At 44.4% G+C, this 16,344-nt stretch overlaps 1 protein-coding gene across 3 annotated transcripts in view; it reads right to left on the bottom strand.

The window, feature by feature from the left end:
* The window catches only part of glb1l (galactosidase, beta 1 like), a 46,435-nt gene extending 33,318 nt beyond the window's left edge, over positions 1-13,117 (bottom strand). The window contains exons 1-2 of one of the 3 annotated variants that reach the window (XR_016490709.1): positions 12,895-13,092; positions 2,693-2,862 (exon numbers count right to left, since the gene is read on the bottom strand). Coding sequence is in view for 2 of the 3 variants with exons in the window: in XM_036959520.2 (XP_036815415.2) it covers positions 2,693-2,862; positions 12,895-12,957 (233 nt within the window). In the remaining variant the exon portion in view is untranslated. Of the gene's footprint in view, positions 1-2,692; positions 2,863-12,894 lie in introns of all 3 variants that reach the window. The other 2 variants (XM_036959520.2, XM_090216360.1) reach the window with 2 other exon arrangements.
* Positions 13,118-16,344: the final 3,227 nt, after the last annotated feature.

Here is a 16,344-nt window from a genome sequence, read left to right as displayed (position 1 = left end):
ACATAACTGACAGGAAGGAGAAGAGTACTGGTGACATAACTGACAGGAAGGAGAAGAGTACTGGTGACATAACTGACAGGAAGGAGAAGAGTACTGGTGACAACTGACAGGAAGGAGAAGAGTACTGGTGACAACTGACAGGAAGGAGAAGAGTACTGGTGACATAACTGACAGGAAGGAGAAGAGTACTGGTGACATAACTGACAGGAAGGAGAAGAGTACTGGTGACATAACTGACAGGAAGGAGAAGAGTACTGGTGACATAACTGACAGGAAGGAGAAGAGTACTGGTGACCTAACTGACAGGAAGGAGAAGAGTACTGGTGACCTAACTGACAGGAAGGAGAAGAGTACTGGTGACCTAACTGACAGGAAGGAGAAGAGTACTGGTGACCTAACTGACAGGAAGGAGAAGAGTACTGGTGACCTAACTGACAGGAAGGAGAAGAGTACTGGTGACATAACTGACAGGAAGGAGAAGAGTACTGGTGACCTAACTGACAGGAAGGAGAAGAGTACTGGTGACATAACTGACAGGAAGGAGAAGAGTACTGGTGACATAACTGACAGGAAGGAGAAGGGTACTGGTGACATAACTGACAGGAAGGAGAAGAGTACTGGTGACATAACTGACAGGAAGGAGAAGAGTACTGGTGACATAACTGACAGGAAGGAGAAGAGTACTGGTGACATAACTGACAGGAAGGAGAAGGGTACTGGTGACATAACTGACAGGAAGGAGAAGAGTACTGGTGACCTAACTGACAGGAAGGAGAAGAGTACTGGTGACATAACTGACAGGAAGGAGAAGAGTACTGGTGACCTAACTGACAGGAAGGAGAAGAGTACTGGTGACCTAACTGACAGGAAGGAGAAGAGTACTGGTGACAACTGACAGGAAGGAGAAGAGTACTGGTGACAACTGACAGGAAGGAGTAGAGTACTGGTGACATAACTGACAGGAAGGAGAAGAGTACTGGTGACATAACTGACAGGAAGGAGAAGAGTACTGGTGACATAACTGACAGGAAGGAGAAGAGTACTGGTGACATAACTGACAGGAAGGAGAAGAGTACTGGTGACATAACTGACAGGAAGGAGAAGAGTACTGGTGACATAACTGACAGGAAGGAGAAGAGTACTGGTGACATAACTGACAGGAAGGAGAAGAGTACTGGTGACCTAACTGACAGGAAGGAGAAGAGTACTGGTGACATAACTGACAGGAAGGAGAAGAGTACTGGTGACATAACTGACAGGAAGGAGAAGAGTACTGGTGACATAACTGACAGGAAGGAGAAGAGTACTGGTGACATAACTGACAGGAAGGAGAAGAGTACTGGTGACAACTGACAGGAAGGAGAAGAGTACTGGTGACAACTGACAGGAAGGAGAAGAGTACTGGTGACATAACTGACAGGAAGGAGAAGAGTACTGGTGACCTAACTGACAGGAAGGAGAAGAGTACTGGTGACATAACTGACAGGAAGGAGAAGAGTACTGGTGACATAACTGACAGGAAGGAGAAGAGTACTGGTGACTACTGACAGGAAGGAGAAGAGTACTGGTGACAACTGACAGGAAGGGGAAGAGTACTGGTGACATAACTGACAGGAAGGAGAAGAGTACTGGTGACATAACTGACAGGAAGGAGAAGAGTACTGGTGACATAACTGACAGGAAGGAGAAGAGTACTGGTGACAACTGACAGGAAGGAGAAGAGTACTGGTGACAACTGACAGGAAGGGGAAGAGTACTGGTGACTACTGACAGGAAGGGGAAGAGTACTGGTGACTACTGACAGGAAGGGGAAGAGTACTGGTGACAACTGACAGGAAGGAGAAGAGTACTGGTGACTACTGACAGGAAGGAGAAGAGTACTGGTGACATACGGTGCATTCTGAAAGGATTCAGGCCACTCCACATTTTTTACGTTACAGCTTTTTTCCTCGTCAAGCTAATTAATAAAAAACAGAAATACCTTATTTACATAAGTATTCAGACCCTTTGCTATGAGACTCGAAATTGAGCTTAAGTGCATCCTGTGGTGAATTTAATTGGATGATTGGATATGATTTGGAAAGACACACACCTGTCTATATAAGGTCCCACAGTTGACAGTGCATATCAGAGCAAAAACCAAGCCATGAGGTCGAAGGAATTGTCAGTAGAGCTCTGAGACAGGATTGTGTCAAGACACAAATCTGGGGAAGGGTACCAAAACATTTCTGCAGCATTGAAGGTCCACAAGAACACAGTGGCCTCCATCATTCTTAAATGGAAGAAGTTTGGAACCTCCAACACTCTTCCTAGAGCTGTCTGCCCAGCTGAACTGTGCAATCGGGGGAGAAGGGCCTTGGTCAGGGAGTTGAACAAGAACCTGATGGTCACTCTGACAGAGCTCCAGAGTTCCTCTGTGGAGATGGGAGAACCTTCCAGAAGGACAATCATCTCTGCAGCACTCCACCAACCAGGCCCTTATGGTAGTGGCCAGATGGAAGCCACTCCTCAGTAAAAGGCACATGACAGCCCGCTTGGAGTTTGCCAAAAGGCACCTAAAGGACTCTCAAACCATGAGAATCATGGATACAGGTACAACCCTACTGCTGTTGTATTGGGAAATCTTCAGGAGATACATTTAATTATATTATAATAATCTCGCTCTCCCCATTATGTCTCCTGTCTAACTTACATCTGTACAGCGTTGAGTCCTGCCATGTACATCTTGAGCAGTCTGTCTTTCCAGTAGTAGTGAGGGATGCGGGAGTAGTGGATACTGCCGGAGACATACTGGAAAGGCTTCCCATCTTTCTGGAAGCAGTTGTTCTTGTAGTCTATGGCGAAGGAAGGGGCCCCGGAAACCTGTAAGAAAAAAAACAGACAGGAGTCATACCGTGATATACAGTAAGCTTATAGTGTATGAACACTATGCTCTTATCAAGGTCTAGAACTGGCTCTGGCATAGATCATTTCAAGGTATATTTGATATCAGTAATAATATATGGAGAGCTGTGAGAAAGCCAGGACCTCTGTCAGACAGCTGTTCGGCCTGCATGACTACTGTTGTTATGGGTTTGTCATGACAGTAATATGTTCCTATCAAAGCCTGTTCGGCCTGCATGCCTACTGTTGTTATGGGTTTGTCATGACAGTAATATGTTCCTATCAAAGCCTGTTCGGCCTGCATGCCTACTGTTGTTATGGGTTTGTCATGACAGTAATATGTTCCTATCAAAGCCTGTTCGGCCTGCATGACTACTGTTGTTATGGGTTTGTCATGACAGTAATATGTTCCTATCAAAGCCTGTTCGGCCTGCATGCCTACTGTTGTTATGGATTTGTCATGACAGTAATATGTTCCTATCAAAGCATGTTCGGCCTGCATGACTACTGTTGTTATGGGTTTGTCATGACAGTAATATGTTCCTATCAAAGCCTGTTCGGCCTGCATGCCTACTGTTGTTATGGGTTTGTCATGACAGTAATATGTTCCTATCAAAGCCTGTTCGGCCTGCATGCCTACTGTTGTTATGGGTTTGTCATGACAGTAATATGTTCCTATCAAAGCCTGTTCGGCCTGCATGCCTACTGTTGTTATGGGTTTGTCATGACAGTAATATGTTCCTATCAAAGCCTGTTCGGCCTGCATGACTACTGTTGTTATGGATTTGTCATGACAGTAATATGTTCCTATCAAAGCCTGTTCGGCCTGCATGACTACTGTTGTTATGGATTTGTCATGACAGTAATATGTTCCTATCAAAGCCTGTTTGGCCTGCATGACTACTGTTGTTATGGATTTGTCATGACAGTAATATGTTCCTATCAAAGCCTGTTTGGCCTGCATGACTACTGTTGTTATGGATTTGTCATGACAGTAATAAGTTCCTATCAAAGCCTGGGTAGCCAGGTAGTTCCTACTTTGCCTTTTGGACCTCGTTACTTTTTTTCCTTCTTTTTTTCCAAAGGTTTGACTTTCTTAAAGGCATATTGGTCAAACTCAGCTCCATTTTCCACCAACATGTTGGAGTTGCTAATGCCTAGGAATGCTAGTCCGGGATGTTGCGTATTGGGCTTAGCCAATCAGCTTGCAGCAGTCTGTTGTGTACCCCTGGGCACAACATCAGGAAGTAACATTCCTAGTCATGAGCCACTCTAACATGGTGGTTGAAAATGGTGTCGCATATTTTCCCTGGTTATTTTCCCCCTCCTTTTCCATCATTAAATCGAGTTAAGGAGGAAATTGAAGCCTTTGCAGCCTGAATGGAGAATGTTTTATGCAGGGGGACATCAAGGCCAGACGATAGTGGAGATCCATAGCGCCCACTAGTGTCCGTACAGGCTAATCAAGACCTGAGAACTGCATGTATCACAAAACCACAGTAAAAGATGGAATGGTACCTGGAGGAAAACGGGGGTGTCTGGCTTTTCAATTTCAGTCAAAGGGAGGGTTTAGTATTGTGTATCTAGTCCAGGGGAGGGTTTAGTATTGTGTATCTAGTCTAGGGGAGGGTTTAGTATTGTGTATCTAGTCCAGGGGAGGGTTTAGTTTTGTGTATCTAGTCAAGGGGAGGGTTTAGTATTGTGTATCTAGTCAAGGGGAGGGTTTAGTATTGTGTATCTAGGGGAGGGTTTAGTATTGTGTATCTAGGGGAAGGTTTAGTATTGTGTATCTAGGGGAGGGTTTAGTATTGTGTATCTAGGGGAGGGTTTAGTATTGTGTATCTAGGGGAGGGTTTAGTATTGTGTATCCAGGGGAGGGTTTAGTATTGTGTATCCAGGGGAGGGTTTAGTATTGTGTATCCAGGGGATGGTTTAGTATTGTGTATCTAGGGGAGGGTTTAGTATTGTGTATCTAGGGGAGGGTTTAGTATTGTGTATCTAGGGGAGGGTTTAGTATTGTGTATCTAGGGGAGGGTTTAGTATTGTGTATCTAGGGGAGGGTTTAGTATTGTGTATCTAGTCAAGGGGAGGGTTTAGTATTGTGTATCTAGTCAAGGGGAGGGTTTAGTATTGTGTATCTAGTCCAGGGGAGGGTTTAGTATTGTGTATCTAGTCCAGGGGAGGGTTTAGTATTGTGTATCTAGTCCAGGGGAGGGTTTAGCATTGTGTATCTAGGGGAGGGTTTAGTATTGTGTATCTAGGGGAGGGTTTAGTATTGTGTATCTAGGGGAGGGTTTAGTATTGTGTATCTAGTCTAGGGGAGGGTTTAGTATTGTTTATCTAGTCCAGGGGGGAGTTTAGTATTGTGTATCTAGTCCAGGGGAGGGTTTAGTATTGTGTATCTAGTCCAGTGGAGGGTTTAGTATTGTGTATCCAGTTGAGGGTTTAGTATTGTGTATCTAGTCTAGGGGAGGGTTTCGTATTGTGTATCTAGGGGAGGGTTTAGTATTTTGTATCTAGTCCAGGGGAGGGTTTAGTATTGTGTATCTAGTCTAGGGGAGGGTTTAGTATTGTGTATCCAGGGGAGGGTTTAGTATTGTGTATCTAGGGGAGGGTTTAGTATTGTGTATCTAGGGGAGGGTTTAGTATTGTGTATCTAGGGGAGGGTTTAGTATTGTGTATCTAGGGGAGGGTTTAGTATTGTGTATCTAGTCTAGGGGAGGGTTTAGTATTGTTTATCTAGGGGAGGGTTTAGTATTGTGTATCTAGGGGAGGGTTTAGTATTGTGTATCTAGGGGAGGGTTTAGTATTGTGTATCTAGGGGAGGGTTTAGTATTGTGTATCCAGGGGAGGGTTTAGTATTGTGTATCTAGGGGAGGGTTTAGTATTGTGTATCTAGGGGAGGGTTTAGTATTGTGTATCTAGTCCAGGGGAGGGTTTAGTATTGTGTATCTAGGGGAGGGTTTAGTATTGTGTATCTAGGGGAGGGTTTAGTATTGTGTATCTAGGGGAGGGTTTAGTATTGTGTATCTAGTCAAGGGGAGGGTTTAGTATTGTGTATCTAGTCAAGGGGAGGGTTTAGTATTGTGTATCTAGTCCAGGGGAGGGTTTAGTATTGTGTATCTAGTCCAGGGGAGGGTTTAGCATTGTGTATCTAGGGGAGGGTTTAGTATTGTGTATCTAGGGGAGGGTTTAGTATTGTGTATCTAGGGGAGGGTTTAGTATTGTGTATCTAGGGGAGGGTTTAGTATTGTGTATCTAGGGGAGGGTTTAGTATTGTGTATCTAGTCCAGGGGAGGGTTTAGTATTGTTTATCTAGTCTAGGGGAGGGTTTAGCATTGTGTATCTAGGGGAGGGTTTAGTATTGTGTATCTAGGGGAGGGTTTAGTATTGTGTATCTAGGGGAGGGTTTTGTATTGTGTATCTAGTCTAGGGGAGGGTTTAGTATTGTGTATCTAGGGGAGGGTTTTGTATTGTGTATCTAGTCTAGGTGAGGGTTTAGTATTGTTTATCTAGTCTAGGGGAAGGTTTAGTATTGTTTATCTAGTCCAGGGGAGGGTTTAGTATTGTTTATCTAGTCCAGGGGGGAGTTTAGTACGGTGTATCTAGTCCAGGGGAGGGTTTAGTATTGTGTATCTAGTCCAGTGGAGGGTTTAGTATTGTGTATCCAGTTGAGGGTTTAGTATTGTGTATCTAGTCTAGGGGAGGGTTTCGTATTGTGTATCTAGGGGAGGGTTTAGTATTTTGTATCTAGTCCAGGGGAGGGTTTAGTATTGTGTATCTAGTCTAGGGGAGGGTTTAGTATTGTGTATCCAGGGGAGGGTTTAGTATTGTGTATCTAGGGGAGGGTTTAGTATTGTGTATCTAGGGGAGGGTTTAGTATTGTGTATCTAGTGGAGGGTTTAGTATTGTGTATCTAGTCAAGGGGAGGGTTTAGTATTGTGTATCTAGTCAAGGGGAGGGTTTAGTATTGTGTATCTAGTCCAGGGGAGGGTTTAGTATTGTGTATCTAGTCCAGGGGAGGGTTTAGCATTGTGTATCTAGGGGAGGGTTTAGTATTGTGTATCTAGGGGAGGGTTTAGTATTGTGTATCTAGGGGAGGGTTTAGTATTGTGTATCTAGTCTAGGGGAGGGTTTAGTATTGTTTATCTAGTCTAGGGGAGGGTTTAGTATTGTTTATCTAGTCCAGGGGAGGGTTTAGTATTGTTTATCTAGTCCAGGGGGGAGTTTAGTACTGTGTATCTAGTCCAGGGGAGGGTTTAGTATTGTGTATCTAGTCCAGTGGAGGGTTTAGTATTGTGTATCCAGTTGAGGGTTTAGTATTGTGTATCTAGTCTAGGGGAGGGTTTAGTATTGTGTATCTAGGGGAGGGTTTAGTATTTTGTATCTAGTCCAGGGGAGGGTTTAGTATTGTGTATCTAGTCTAGGGGAGGGTTTAGTATTGTGTATCCAGGGGAGGGTTTAGTATTGTGTATCTAGTCTAGGGGAGGGTTTAGTATTGTGTATCTAGGGGAGGGTTTAGTATTGTGTATCCAGGGGAGGGTTTAGTATTGTGTATCTAGGGAAGGGTTTAGTATTGTGTATCTAGGGGAGGGTTTAGTTTTGTGTATCTAGGGGAGGGTTTAGTATTGTGTATCTAGGGGAGGGTTTAGTATTGTGTATCTAGGGGAAGGTTTAGTATTGTGTATCTAGGGGAGGGTTTAGTATTGTGTATCCAGGGGAGGGTTTAGTATTGTGTATCTAGGGGAGGGTTTCGTTTTGTGTATCTAGGGGAGGGTTTAGTATTGTGTATCTAGGGGAGGGTTTAGTATTGTGTATCCAGGGGAGGGTTTAGTATTGTGTATCCAGGGGAGGGTTTAGTATTGTGTATCTAGGGGAGGGTTTAGTATTGTGTATCTAGGGGAGGGTTTAGTATTGTGTATCCAGGGAGGGTTTAGTATTGTGTATCTAGGGGAGGGTTTAGTATTGTGTATCTAGGGGAGGGTTTAGTATTGTGTATCTAGGGGAGGGTTTAGTATTGTGTATCTAGGGGAGGGTTTAGTATTGTGTATCTAGTCTAGGGGAGGGTTTAGTATTGTGTATCTAGTCTAGGGGAGGGTTTAATATTCTGTATCTAGTCTAGGGGAGGGTTTAGTATTGTGTATCTAGTCCAGGGGAGGGTTTAGTATTGTGTATCTAGTCCAGGGGAGGGTTTAGTGTTGTGTATCTAGTCCAGGGGAGGGTTTAGTATTTAGTACCCATACCTGTGAAAGACGTGACTGAACCATATAGGGATATCATTGGTTCATTTTTTTTTTTACATTCAGAGGCTGAGCTACAACCTCCTATCGCCAAGGAGACAAAACATGAACTTTGCTTGATTAAGCTATTCACTTGATGTACAATAGAATGCTCATTCAGCTTTTAGGGAAACACTTGTGACTTTCTCTCATTGGGTTAAACCACCGAAGAAGAGTAGCCAGTAGTTAGAGCTGCAATATGTCACTTTTGGGGGACCCGGCCAACTTCACGTAGAAATGCACTTTCTAGATATGTCATTCTCCTTGAAAGCAAGCCTGAGGTAGATCTGTTCTATGTGTTATAGATCTGTCATTCTCCTTGAAAGTAAGTCTGAGGTAGATCTGTTCTATGTGTTATAGATCTATCATTCTCCTTGAAAGCAAACCTGAGGTAGATCTGTTCTATGTGCGCCATTTCTATGCTTCCTGTTAAGTTTAGTTTTAGTTGTATTTTACTTTAGTACACTAAACACCTGAACATACAATATGCTGGGTTCCTGAAAATATATTTCACCATGATTCTTTACACTTGTCTTGTCACAAACTGAAATTAGGTGGCTTGTTCAAATTTATCAACCAGGAAAGGGCGCAGCGGTTTCTACATACATTTTTCTGCTTTGGTAGGCCTACTCTGTCTGGGGTGGAAAGGTAGGCCTACTCTGTCTGGGGTGGAAAGGTAGGGGGGTGGAAAGGTAGGCCTACTCTGTCTGGGGTGGAAAGGTAGGCCTACTCTGTCTGGGGTGGAAAGGTAGGCCTACTCTGTCTGGGGTGGAGAGGTAGTGGGGGTGGAAAGGTAGGCCTACTCTGTCTGGGGTGGAAAGGTAGGCCCTACTCTGTCTGGGGTGGAAAGGTAGACCTACTCTGTCTGGGGTGGAAAGGTAGGTCTACTCTGTCTGGGGTGGAAAGGTAGGCCTACTCTGTCTGGGGTGGAAAGGTAGGGGGGTGGAAAGGTAGGCCTACTCTGTCTGGGGTGGAAAGGTAGGCCTACTCTGTCTGGGGTGGAAAGGTAGTGGGGGTGGAAAGGTAGGCCTACTCTGTCTGGGGTGGAAAGGTAGGCCCTACTCTGTCTGGGGTGGAAAGGTAGGCCTACTCTGTCTGGGGTGGAAAGGTAGGCCTACTCTGTCTGGGGTGGAAAGGTAGGCCTACTCTGTCTGGGGTGGAAAGGTAGGCCTATTCTGTCTGGGGTGGAAAGGTAGGTCTACTCTGTCTGGGGTGGAAAGGTAGGCCTACTCTGTCTGGGGTGGAAAGGTAGGCCTACTCTGTCTGGGGTGGAAAGGTAGGTCTACTCTGTCTGGGGTGGAAAGGTAGGCCTACTCTGTCTGGGGTGGAAAGGTAGGTCTACTCTGTCTGGGGTGGAAAGGTAGGCCTACTCTGTCTGGGGTGGAAAGGTAGGCCTACTCTGTCTGGGGTGGAAAGGTAGGCCTACTCTGTCTGGGGTGGAAAGGTAGGCCTACTCTGTCTGGGGTGGAAAGGTAGGCCTACTCTGTCTGGGGTGGAAAGGTAGGCCTACTCTGTCTGGGGTGGAAAGGTAGGTCTACTCTGTCTGGGGTGGAAAGGTAGGCCTACTCTGTCTGGGGTGGAAAGGTAGGTCTACTCTGTCTGGGGTGGAAAGGTAGGCCTACTCTGTCTGGGGTGGAAAGGTAGGTCTACTCTGTCTGGGGTGGAAAGGTAGGCCTACTCTGTCTGGGGTGGAAAGGTAGGCCTACTCTGTCTGGGGTGGAAAGGTAGGCCTACTCTGTCTGGGGTGGAAAGGTAGGCCCTACTCTGTCTGGGGTGGAAAGGTAGGCCTACTCTGTCTGGGGTGGAAAGGTAGGCCTACTCTGTCTGGGGTGGAAAGGTAGGCCCTACTCTGTCTGGGGTGGAAAGGTAGGCCTACTCTGTCTGGGGTGGAAAGGTAGGCCTACTCTGTCTGGGGTGGAAAGGTAGGTCCTACTCTGTCTGGGGTGGAAAGGTAGGTCTACTCTGTCTGGGGTGGAAAGGTAGGCCTACTCTGTCTGGGGTGGAAAGGTAGGCCTACTCTGTCTGGGGTGGAAAGGTAGGCCTACTCTGTCTGGGGTGGAAAGGTAGGCCTACTCTGTCTGGGGTGGAAAGGTAGGTTCTACTCTGTCTGGGGTGGAAAGGTAGTGCTACTCTGTCTGGGGTGGAAAGGTAGACCTACTCTGTCTGGGGTGGAAAGGTAGGTCTACTCTGTCTGGGGTGGAAAGGTAAGCCCTACTCTGTCTGGGGTGGAAAGGTAGACCTACTCTGTCTGGGGTGGAAAGGTAGGTCTACTCTGTCTGGGGTGGAAAGGTAGGCCCTACTCTGTCTGGGGTGGAAAGGTAGACCTACTCTGTCTGGGGTGGAAAGGTAGGCCCTACTCTGTCTGGGGTGGAAAGGTAGACCTACTCTGTCTGGGGTGGAAAGGTAGGTCCTACTCTGTCTGGTGTGGAAAGGTAGGCCTACTCTGTCTGGGGTGGAAAGGTAGGTCTACCTTTTGAAAGTACCATCAGATTCCAAATAAAGTCTCATATTGAATCATTTGCAAACAGGAACAGTTTAGTTGCAAAGAAGACACGGATTTGGTATTGGAGAAATATGATGAACACCTTTCCCCCAGACGAGCCTCAATGCCATACAACACTCCTTCCGTGGCCTCCAACTGCTCTTAAACGCAAGTAAAACTAAATGCATGCTCTTCAACCGATCGCTGCCCACACCTGCTCACCCGTCCAGCATCACTACTCTGGATGGCTCTGACATAGAATATGTGGACAACTACAAATACCTGGGTGTCTGGTTACACTGTAAACTCTCCTTCCAGACTCACATTAAGCATCTCCAATCCAAAATTAAATCTAGAATCGGCTTCCTACCTCGCAACAAAGACTCCTTCACTCATGCTGCTAAACATACCCTCGTAAAACTGACTATCCTACCGATCCTCAATTTCGGCGATGTCATCTATAAAATAGCCTCCAACACTCTACTCAGCAAATTGGATGCAGTCTATCACAGCGCCATTCGCTTTGTCACCAGAGCACCATATACTACCCACCATTGTAAAGCTCCGCCTTATCTCAGCTCACTGGTCACCATAGCAGCACCCACACGTAGCACGTACTCCAGCAGGTGCTACTGGTCATCCCCAAAGCCAACACCTCCTTTGGCCGCCTTTCCTTCCAGTTCTCTGCTTCCAATGACTGGAACGAATTGCAAAAATCACTGAAGTTGGACACTTATCTCCCTCACTAACTTTAAGCACCAGCTGTCAGAGCAGCTCACTGATCGCTGCAGCTGTACATAGCCCATCTGTAAATAGCCCATCCAACTACCTCATCCCCTTATTGTTTTTATTTACTTATTTTGCACACCAGTATCACCACTTGCACATCATCATCTGCACATCTATCCCTCCAGTGTTAATCTGCTACATTGTAATTACTTCACCACTATGGCCTATTTATTGCCTTACCTCCTTACTCCATTTGCACACACTGTATATAGATTTTTCTATTGTGTTATTGATTCTGTTATTGTTTATTCCATGTGTAACTCTGTGTTGTTGTTTGTGTCGAACTGCTTTGCTTTATCTTGGCCAGGTCGCAGTTGCAAATGAGAACTTGTTCTCAACTAGCCTACCTGGTGAAATAAACATTTATAAAAATTAATTCATAATAATGTGAATATATAGTTTCAGGTTTGTGTGAAATGGTTAATAATAATATAAAACCAGTCTGTCTGCACACCACCAAGGTGAATTGGTTTAGTCTTGACTCTTGGTTGACAGTGATGGGGGATGGGTAATGTAGTCTTGACTCTTGGTTGACAGTGATGGGGGATGGGTCATGTAGTCTTGACTCTTGGTTGACAGTGATGGGGGATGGGTCATGTAGTCTTGACTCTTGGTTGACAGTGATGGGGGATGGGTAATGTAGTCTTGACTCTTGGTTGACAGTGATGGGGGATGGGTAATGTAGTCTTGACTCTTGGTTGACAGTGATGGGGGATGGGTAATCTATTGAAATCTTTCCATTTGTCTTTGGCCCCCCGGCTGAAGGGGGGATTCGCACAGGGAGCCTTACGAGCTAGAACCACCACTTCTGCTAATATGTAAAATAACGTAGAATTGCATGAAATGTTTATAAAAGGCCATTTTCTTCCTTGGACCTGCAAATAGGATGATCAATTCATACCATGGTTTTACTATAAATGAGATGTTTCCAGCCCTACTCCTGTCCACGGTGGTCTGTGAACCCACAACCATCTGGCCCAGAGCGCTGTCAACAAACCTGCATTGCCATGTAATGTTGACAGGACGAAGAACAGCTTCTAAAAGTGCATATTTAAGGCTCGAAGTGATGGTAAATGGTAGGAAGTTTCTCTGTTATCCACTTTGTTTAAATTATTATTATTATGGGTTTTGTGGAGCGTCACTTAATTTTTTTCAAGCGTTCGAGTGTTTAGTTCAAATATAATTTTCTGAATGGAGGGCGATGCATTTTCATTTCCAAGGTCGGATTTTATCCATGTAACTTTATACTTGATTATAACAATATCACGTCAATATAATGTATGTATTTACTATATTATTATATATATTATATATTATTATTACTATATTATACCCTCAAGGAAAATAGACAAGTGGTAAATATGAGTGGCGATAGATCTGATCCAGTCAGCTGGTATAATCACCTGGTAGACAGAGGAAGTAGTATTTAATATGAAATAATAGATACAGAATCAAACTTACCACGGTTCTATTCGCGGCTAAAAAGGCAAAGAAGACTAGAGAGAAAACAGTCTTCGTATCCATTGTTTCCTGTGTGGATTTAAATACAATATAAACTTGCCATTTGCCTGGTTTAGCCTACTTTCTATATCACTTGAAACGTTACACCAGAGAAACAAGCATCATGAGTCGTCCGCGCTCCCAAAATCACTATCATGTGATGTTCACATTGCTTTGCCTCTCTGCTGGGTCCTAAACCCCGCCACGTTTCCTGCTCCGGTGGCATACTTTACCACGTTATAAATCCAGCATGCCTACTCACCTGACGATGAACATATTACTTGAAATTCCGATGGATTAGGATTACATTTTTATTGTATATAATTAATTACATTTCACAGATATTTTTCATACATTGATTTAACAGTAACCTAAATAATGACCTACATTGTTATACACTATTGTTAGGCTCTATAGCAGGCCTATAGCATGCCTCTATAGCAGGCCTATAGCATGCCTCTATTGCAGGCCTATAGCATGCCTCTATAGCAGGCCTAACTTTACTACGTTTGAGAGATTGTAGCTGCTCCTATTCTCCCTAACTCTAACACAGTGACTCGAACTCACATCCCATCTGATGCAGTCACGGCTAACAGGACAGACTCTTGTGTAAAATGAGAATCAGGGTAAAAGGCAACAATCACTATTGTGGTTAACATGGCCTGTGAACAAAGCAGGCTGTTCGGGAACAGTATTATGGCCCGGAGAGACTATGGCACCAGGTCAACATGCTGTTTTGTTCTGGGTTTGTATGCTTTTGGAATGACGCTTGTATGAAAGGACTCTCCTTGGGCTTGAGGAAACACATGTACAAGGCCTGACTTTTTTTTTTTTTTCCAGATACATACTTCATCCTGATTGTATTTAAATATCTGTTTTAAAGATGTGAATTAGTTAAAGATGCACCATGTTGAAAACCACTATTTCCTGGTTGCTAAAATTGTAATCGTTCTACCTAATTGTCAGTTTGTGACAAAACAAGCAAGTATAGTGTAGAGAATCATCGTACCATCTAAACCTCTGTGAAATATATTTTACATCACCACACATTTTGTATTTTCAACAGTTTGAAGCTGGTGTACAAAAGACCCAAAAATGAAGAACGGGGAGCAATAGAAATAGCAAACACAGAACATATCTACTGCTTCTTAGACTTGCTTTCAATGAGAAGGACAGATCTACAACACACATTTCTACGTGAATTTGGGCAGGGTCGACCCAAAAAAGTGACATATTGCAGCTTTTAGACAGAGGTCTCTAGTTTTCATGAAATAATAAGTCAAGTGATAGATTTGGTGCCACAGGCAGACCGTTGCCTGGACTGTATTGCATGAATCTCAGAACCACATTGTATCATGGCTAAAGTAAAGGGAGATTTAATATAGGTTCTTACATGGTCCTCAGGCTGGAAATAGCTAAGAAATCATAGAACGGGTGGCAATAAGGAGGGCTCCTCCCAGAAACCCAGGAGACCTGAAGCTCCACCCCTCAGTTACAGGTACAGCTCATCACCTGTGATCAGAGATTGAGGGAACAAAATGATAATACCACAAAATTATATCAATTACTCTCATCCAATCAACTACTGAAGAATACCGGGTCAGGGCGTAGTGATGAAAGCATATAACTGTAAATTGATGAGGTATGATTAATGACACTTTCCATTATAATAAAAGATCAACAGAAACATTCATACATCCGCTCCCTCATACTCCTCCCATCTGGACGGAGATGGCAGGCACACCATGAAGTTCTCCCTTCACAATTAGGCCTACTACTATCTGTATAATAAACCCATGAGTGTTGTAGATTTAGGGTTGTACAATTCTGGGTTTCTTCCATAAATTCCCTGTTTTTTTTCTGAAATCCTGGTTGGAGGTTTTCTGGAATAAGGAGAGAATAAGGATTTCTGGAAAACCAGGGAATTTATTGAATGTTCCCAGAATTTTGCAACCCGGTGGAGACCACAGAACAGGGCTGTTCAATGTCGGTCCTGAGGTGCCAAAACACTTTCGATTTCACTCCTCTACGTCTAATCAGGGACTTTAACCTGGAGACCAGACTTTAGGTCTCCAGGTGGGACACCAGGGAAAAACAAAAAACAAATGTGTTTCTACCCTCCAGGACGGGACGTGAACTTCCCCAGAAGAATTACAACTGTATTTTGTCCTATTGAACACTAGATGGCGCTGTAACACTGAAGTATAAAGAACTCTCAAGCAGTCAGAGAGCCATCAGTCAAAGCATTTTGTGAGACTGTACCCCAAAACCTAATGTCTACCTGTCCCCACCACTCCACCCTGGACCTGAACAGCATTTATGACCAGCTCCACTTCTACAAGGCAGAAATCCCACCTTTTGCCAGGACCCTGAAGGACGTCACCCTCAACCGTAGCCCCAGCACATCACACAGGAGCAAGAGAGCAATTTACCCCGCCCAGACTAGTGAGACCCCCTCCCGAAGGACCTGCACTGAGAGAACCCCCTGTCCGGAGGTATCGTTGGACGGGGCCACAGTGTCTCCCGACCCCTCCTGTCTCAGCCTCCAGTATTTACAGTGCCTTGCGAAAGTATTCGGCCCCCTTGAACTTTGTGACCTTTTGCCACATTTCAGGCTTCAAACATAAAGATATAAAACTGTATTTTTTTGTGAAGAATCAACAACAAGTGGGACACAATCATGAAGTGGAACGACATTTATTGGATATTTCAAACTTTTTTAACATCAAAAACTGAAAAATTGGGCGTGCAAAATTATTCAGCCCCCTTAAGTTAATACTTTGTAGCGCCACCTTTTGCTGCGATTACAGCTGTAAGTCGCTTGGGGTATGTCTCTATCAGTTTTGCACATCGAGAGACTGACATTTTTTCCCATTCCTCCTTGCAAAACAGCTCGAGCTCAGTGAGGTTGGATGGAGAGCATTTGTGAACAGCAGTTTTCAGTTCTGTCCACAGATTCTCGATTGGATTCAGGTCTGGACTTTGACTTGGCCATTCTAACACCTGGATATGTTTATTTTTGAACCATTCCATTGTAGATTTTGCTTTATGTTTTGGATCATTGTCTTGTTGGAAGACAAATCTCCGTCCCAGTCTCAGGTCTTTTGCAGACTCCATCAGGTTTTCTTCCAGAATGGTCCTGTATTTGGCTCCATCCATCTTCCCATCAATTTTAACCATCTTCCCTGTCCCTGCTGAAGAAAAGCAGGCCCAAACCATGATGCTGCCACCACCATGTTTGACAGTGGGGATGGTGTGTTCAGCTGTGTTGCTTTTACGCCAAACATAACGTTTTGCATTGTTGCCAAAAAGTTCAATTTTGGTTTCATCTGACCAGAGCACCTTCTTCCACATGTTTGGTGTGTCTCCCAGGTGGCTTGTGGCAAACTTTAAACGACACTTTTATGGATA

Source organism: Oncorhynchus mykiss, chromosome 22, assembly GCF_057628025.1.
Source record: "Oncorhynchus mykiss isolate SJ-2025 chromosome 22, ASM5762802v1, whole genome shotgun sequence".
Taxonomy (NCBI): domain Eukaryota; kingdom Metazoa; phylum Chordata; class Actinopteri; order Salmoniformes; family Salmonidae; genus Oncorhynchus; species Oncorhynchus mykiss.
Note: the sequence above shows the minus strand (reverse complement) of the source record. Positions and strands in the feature narration are given on the sequence as shown.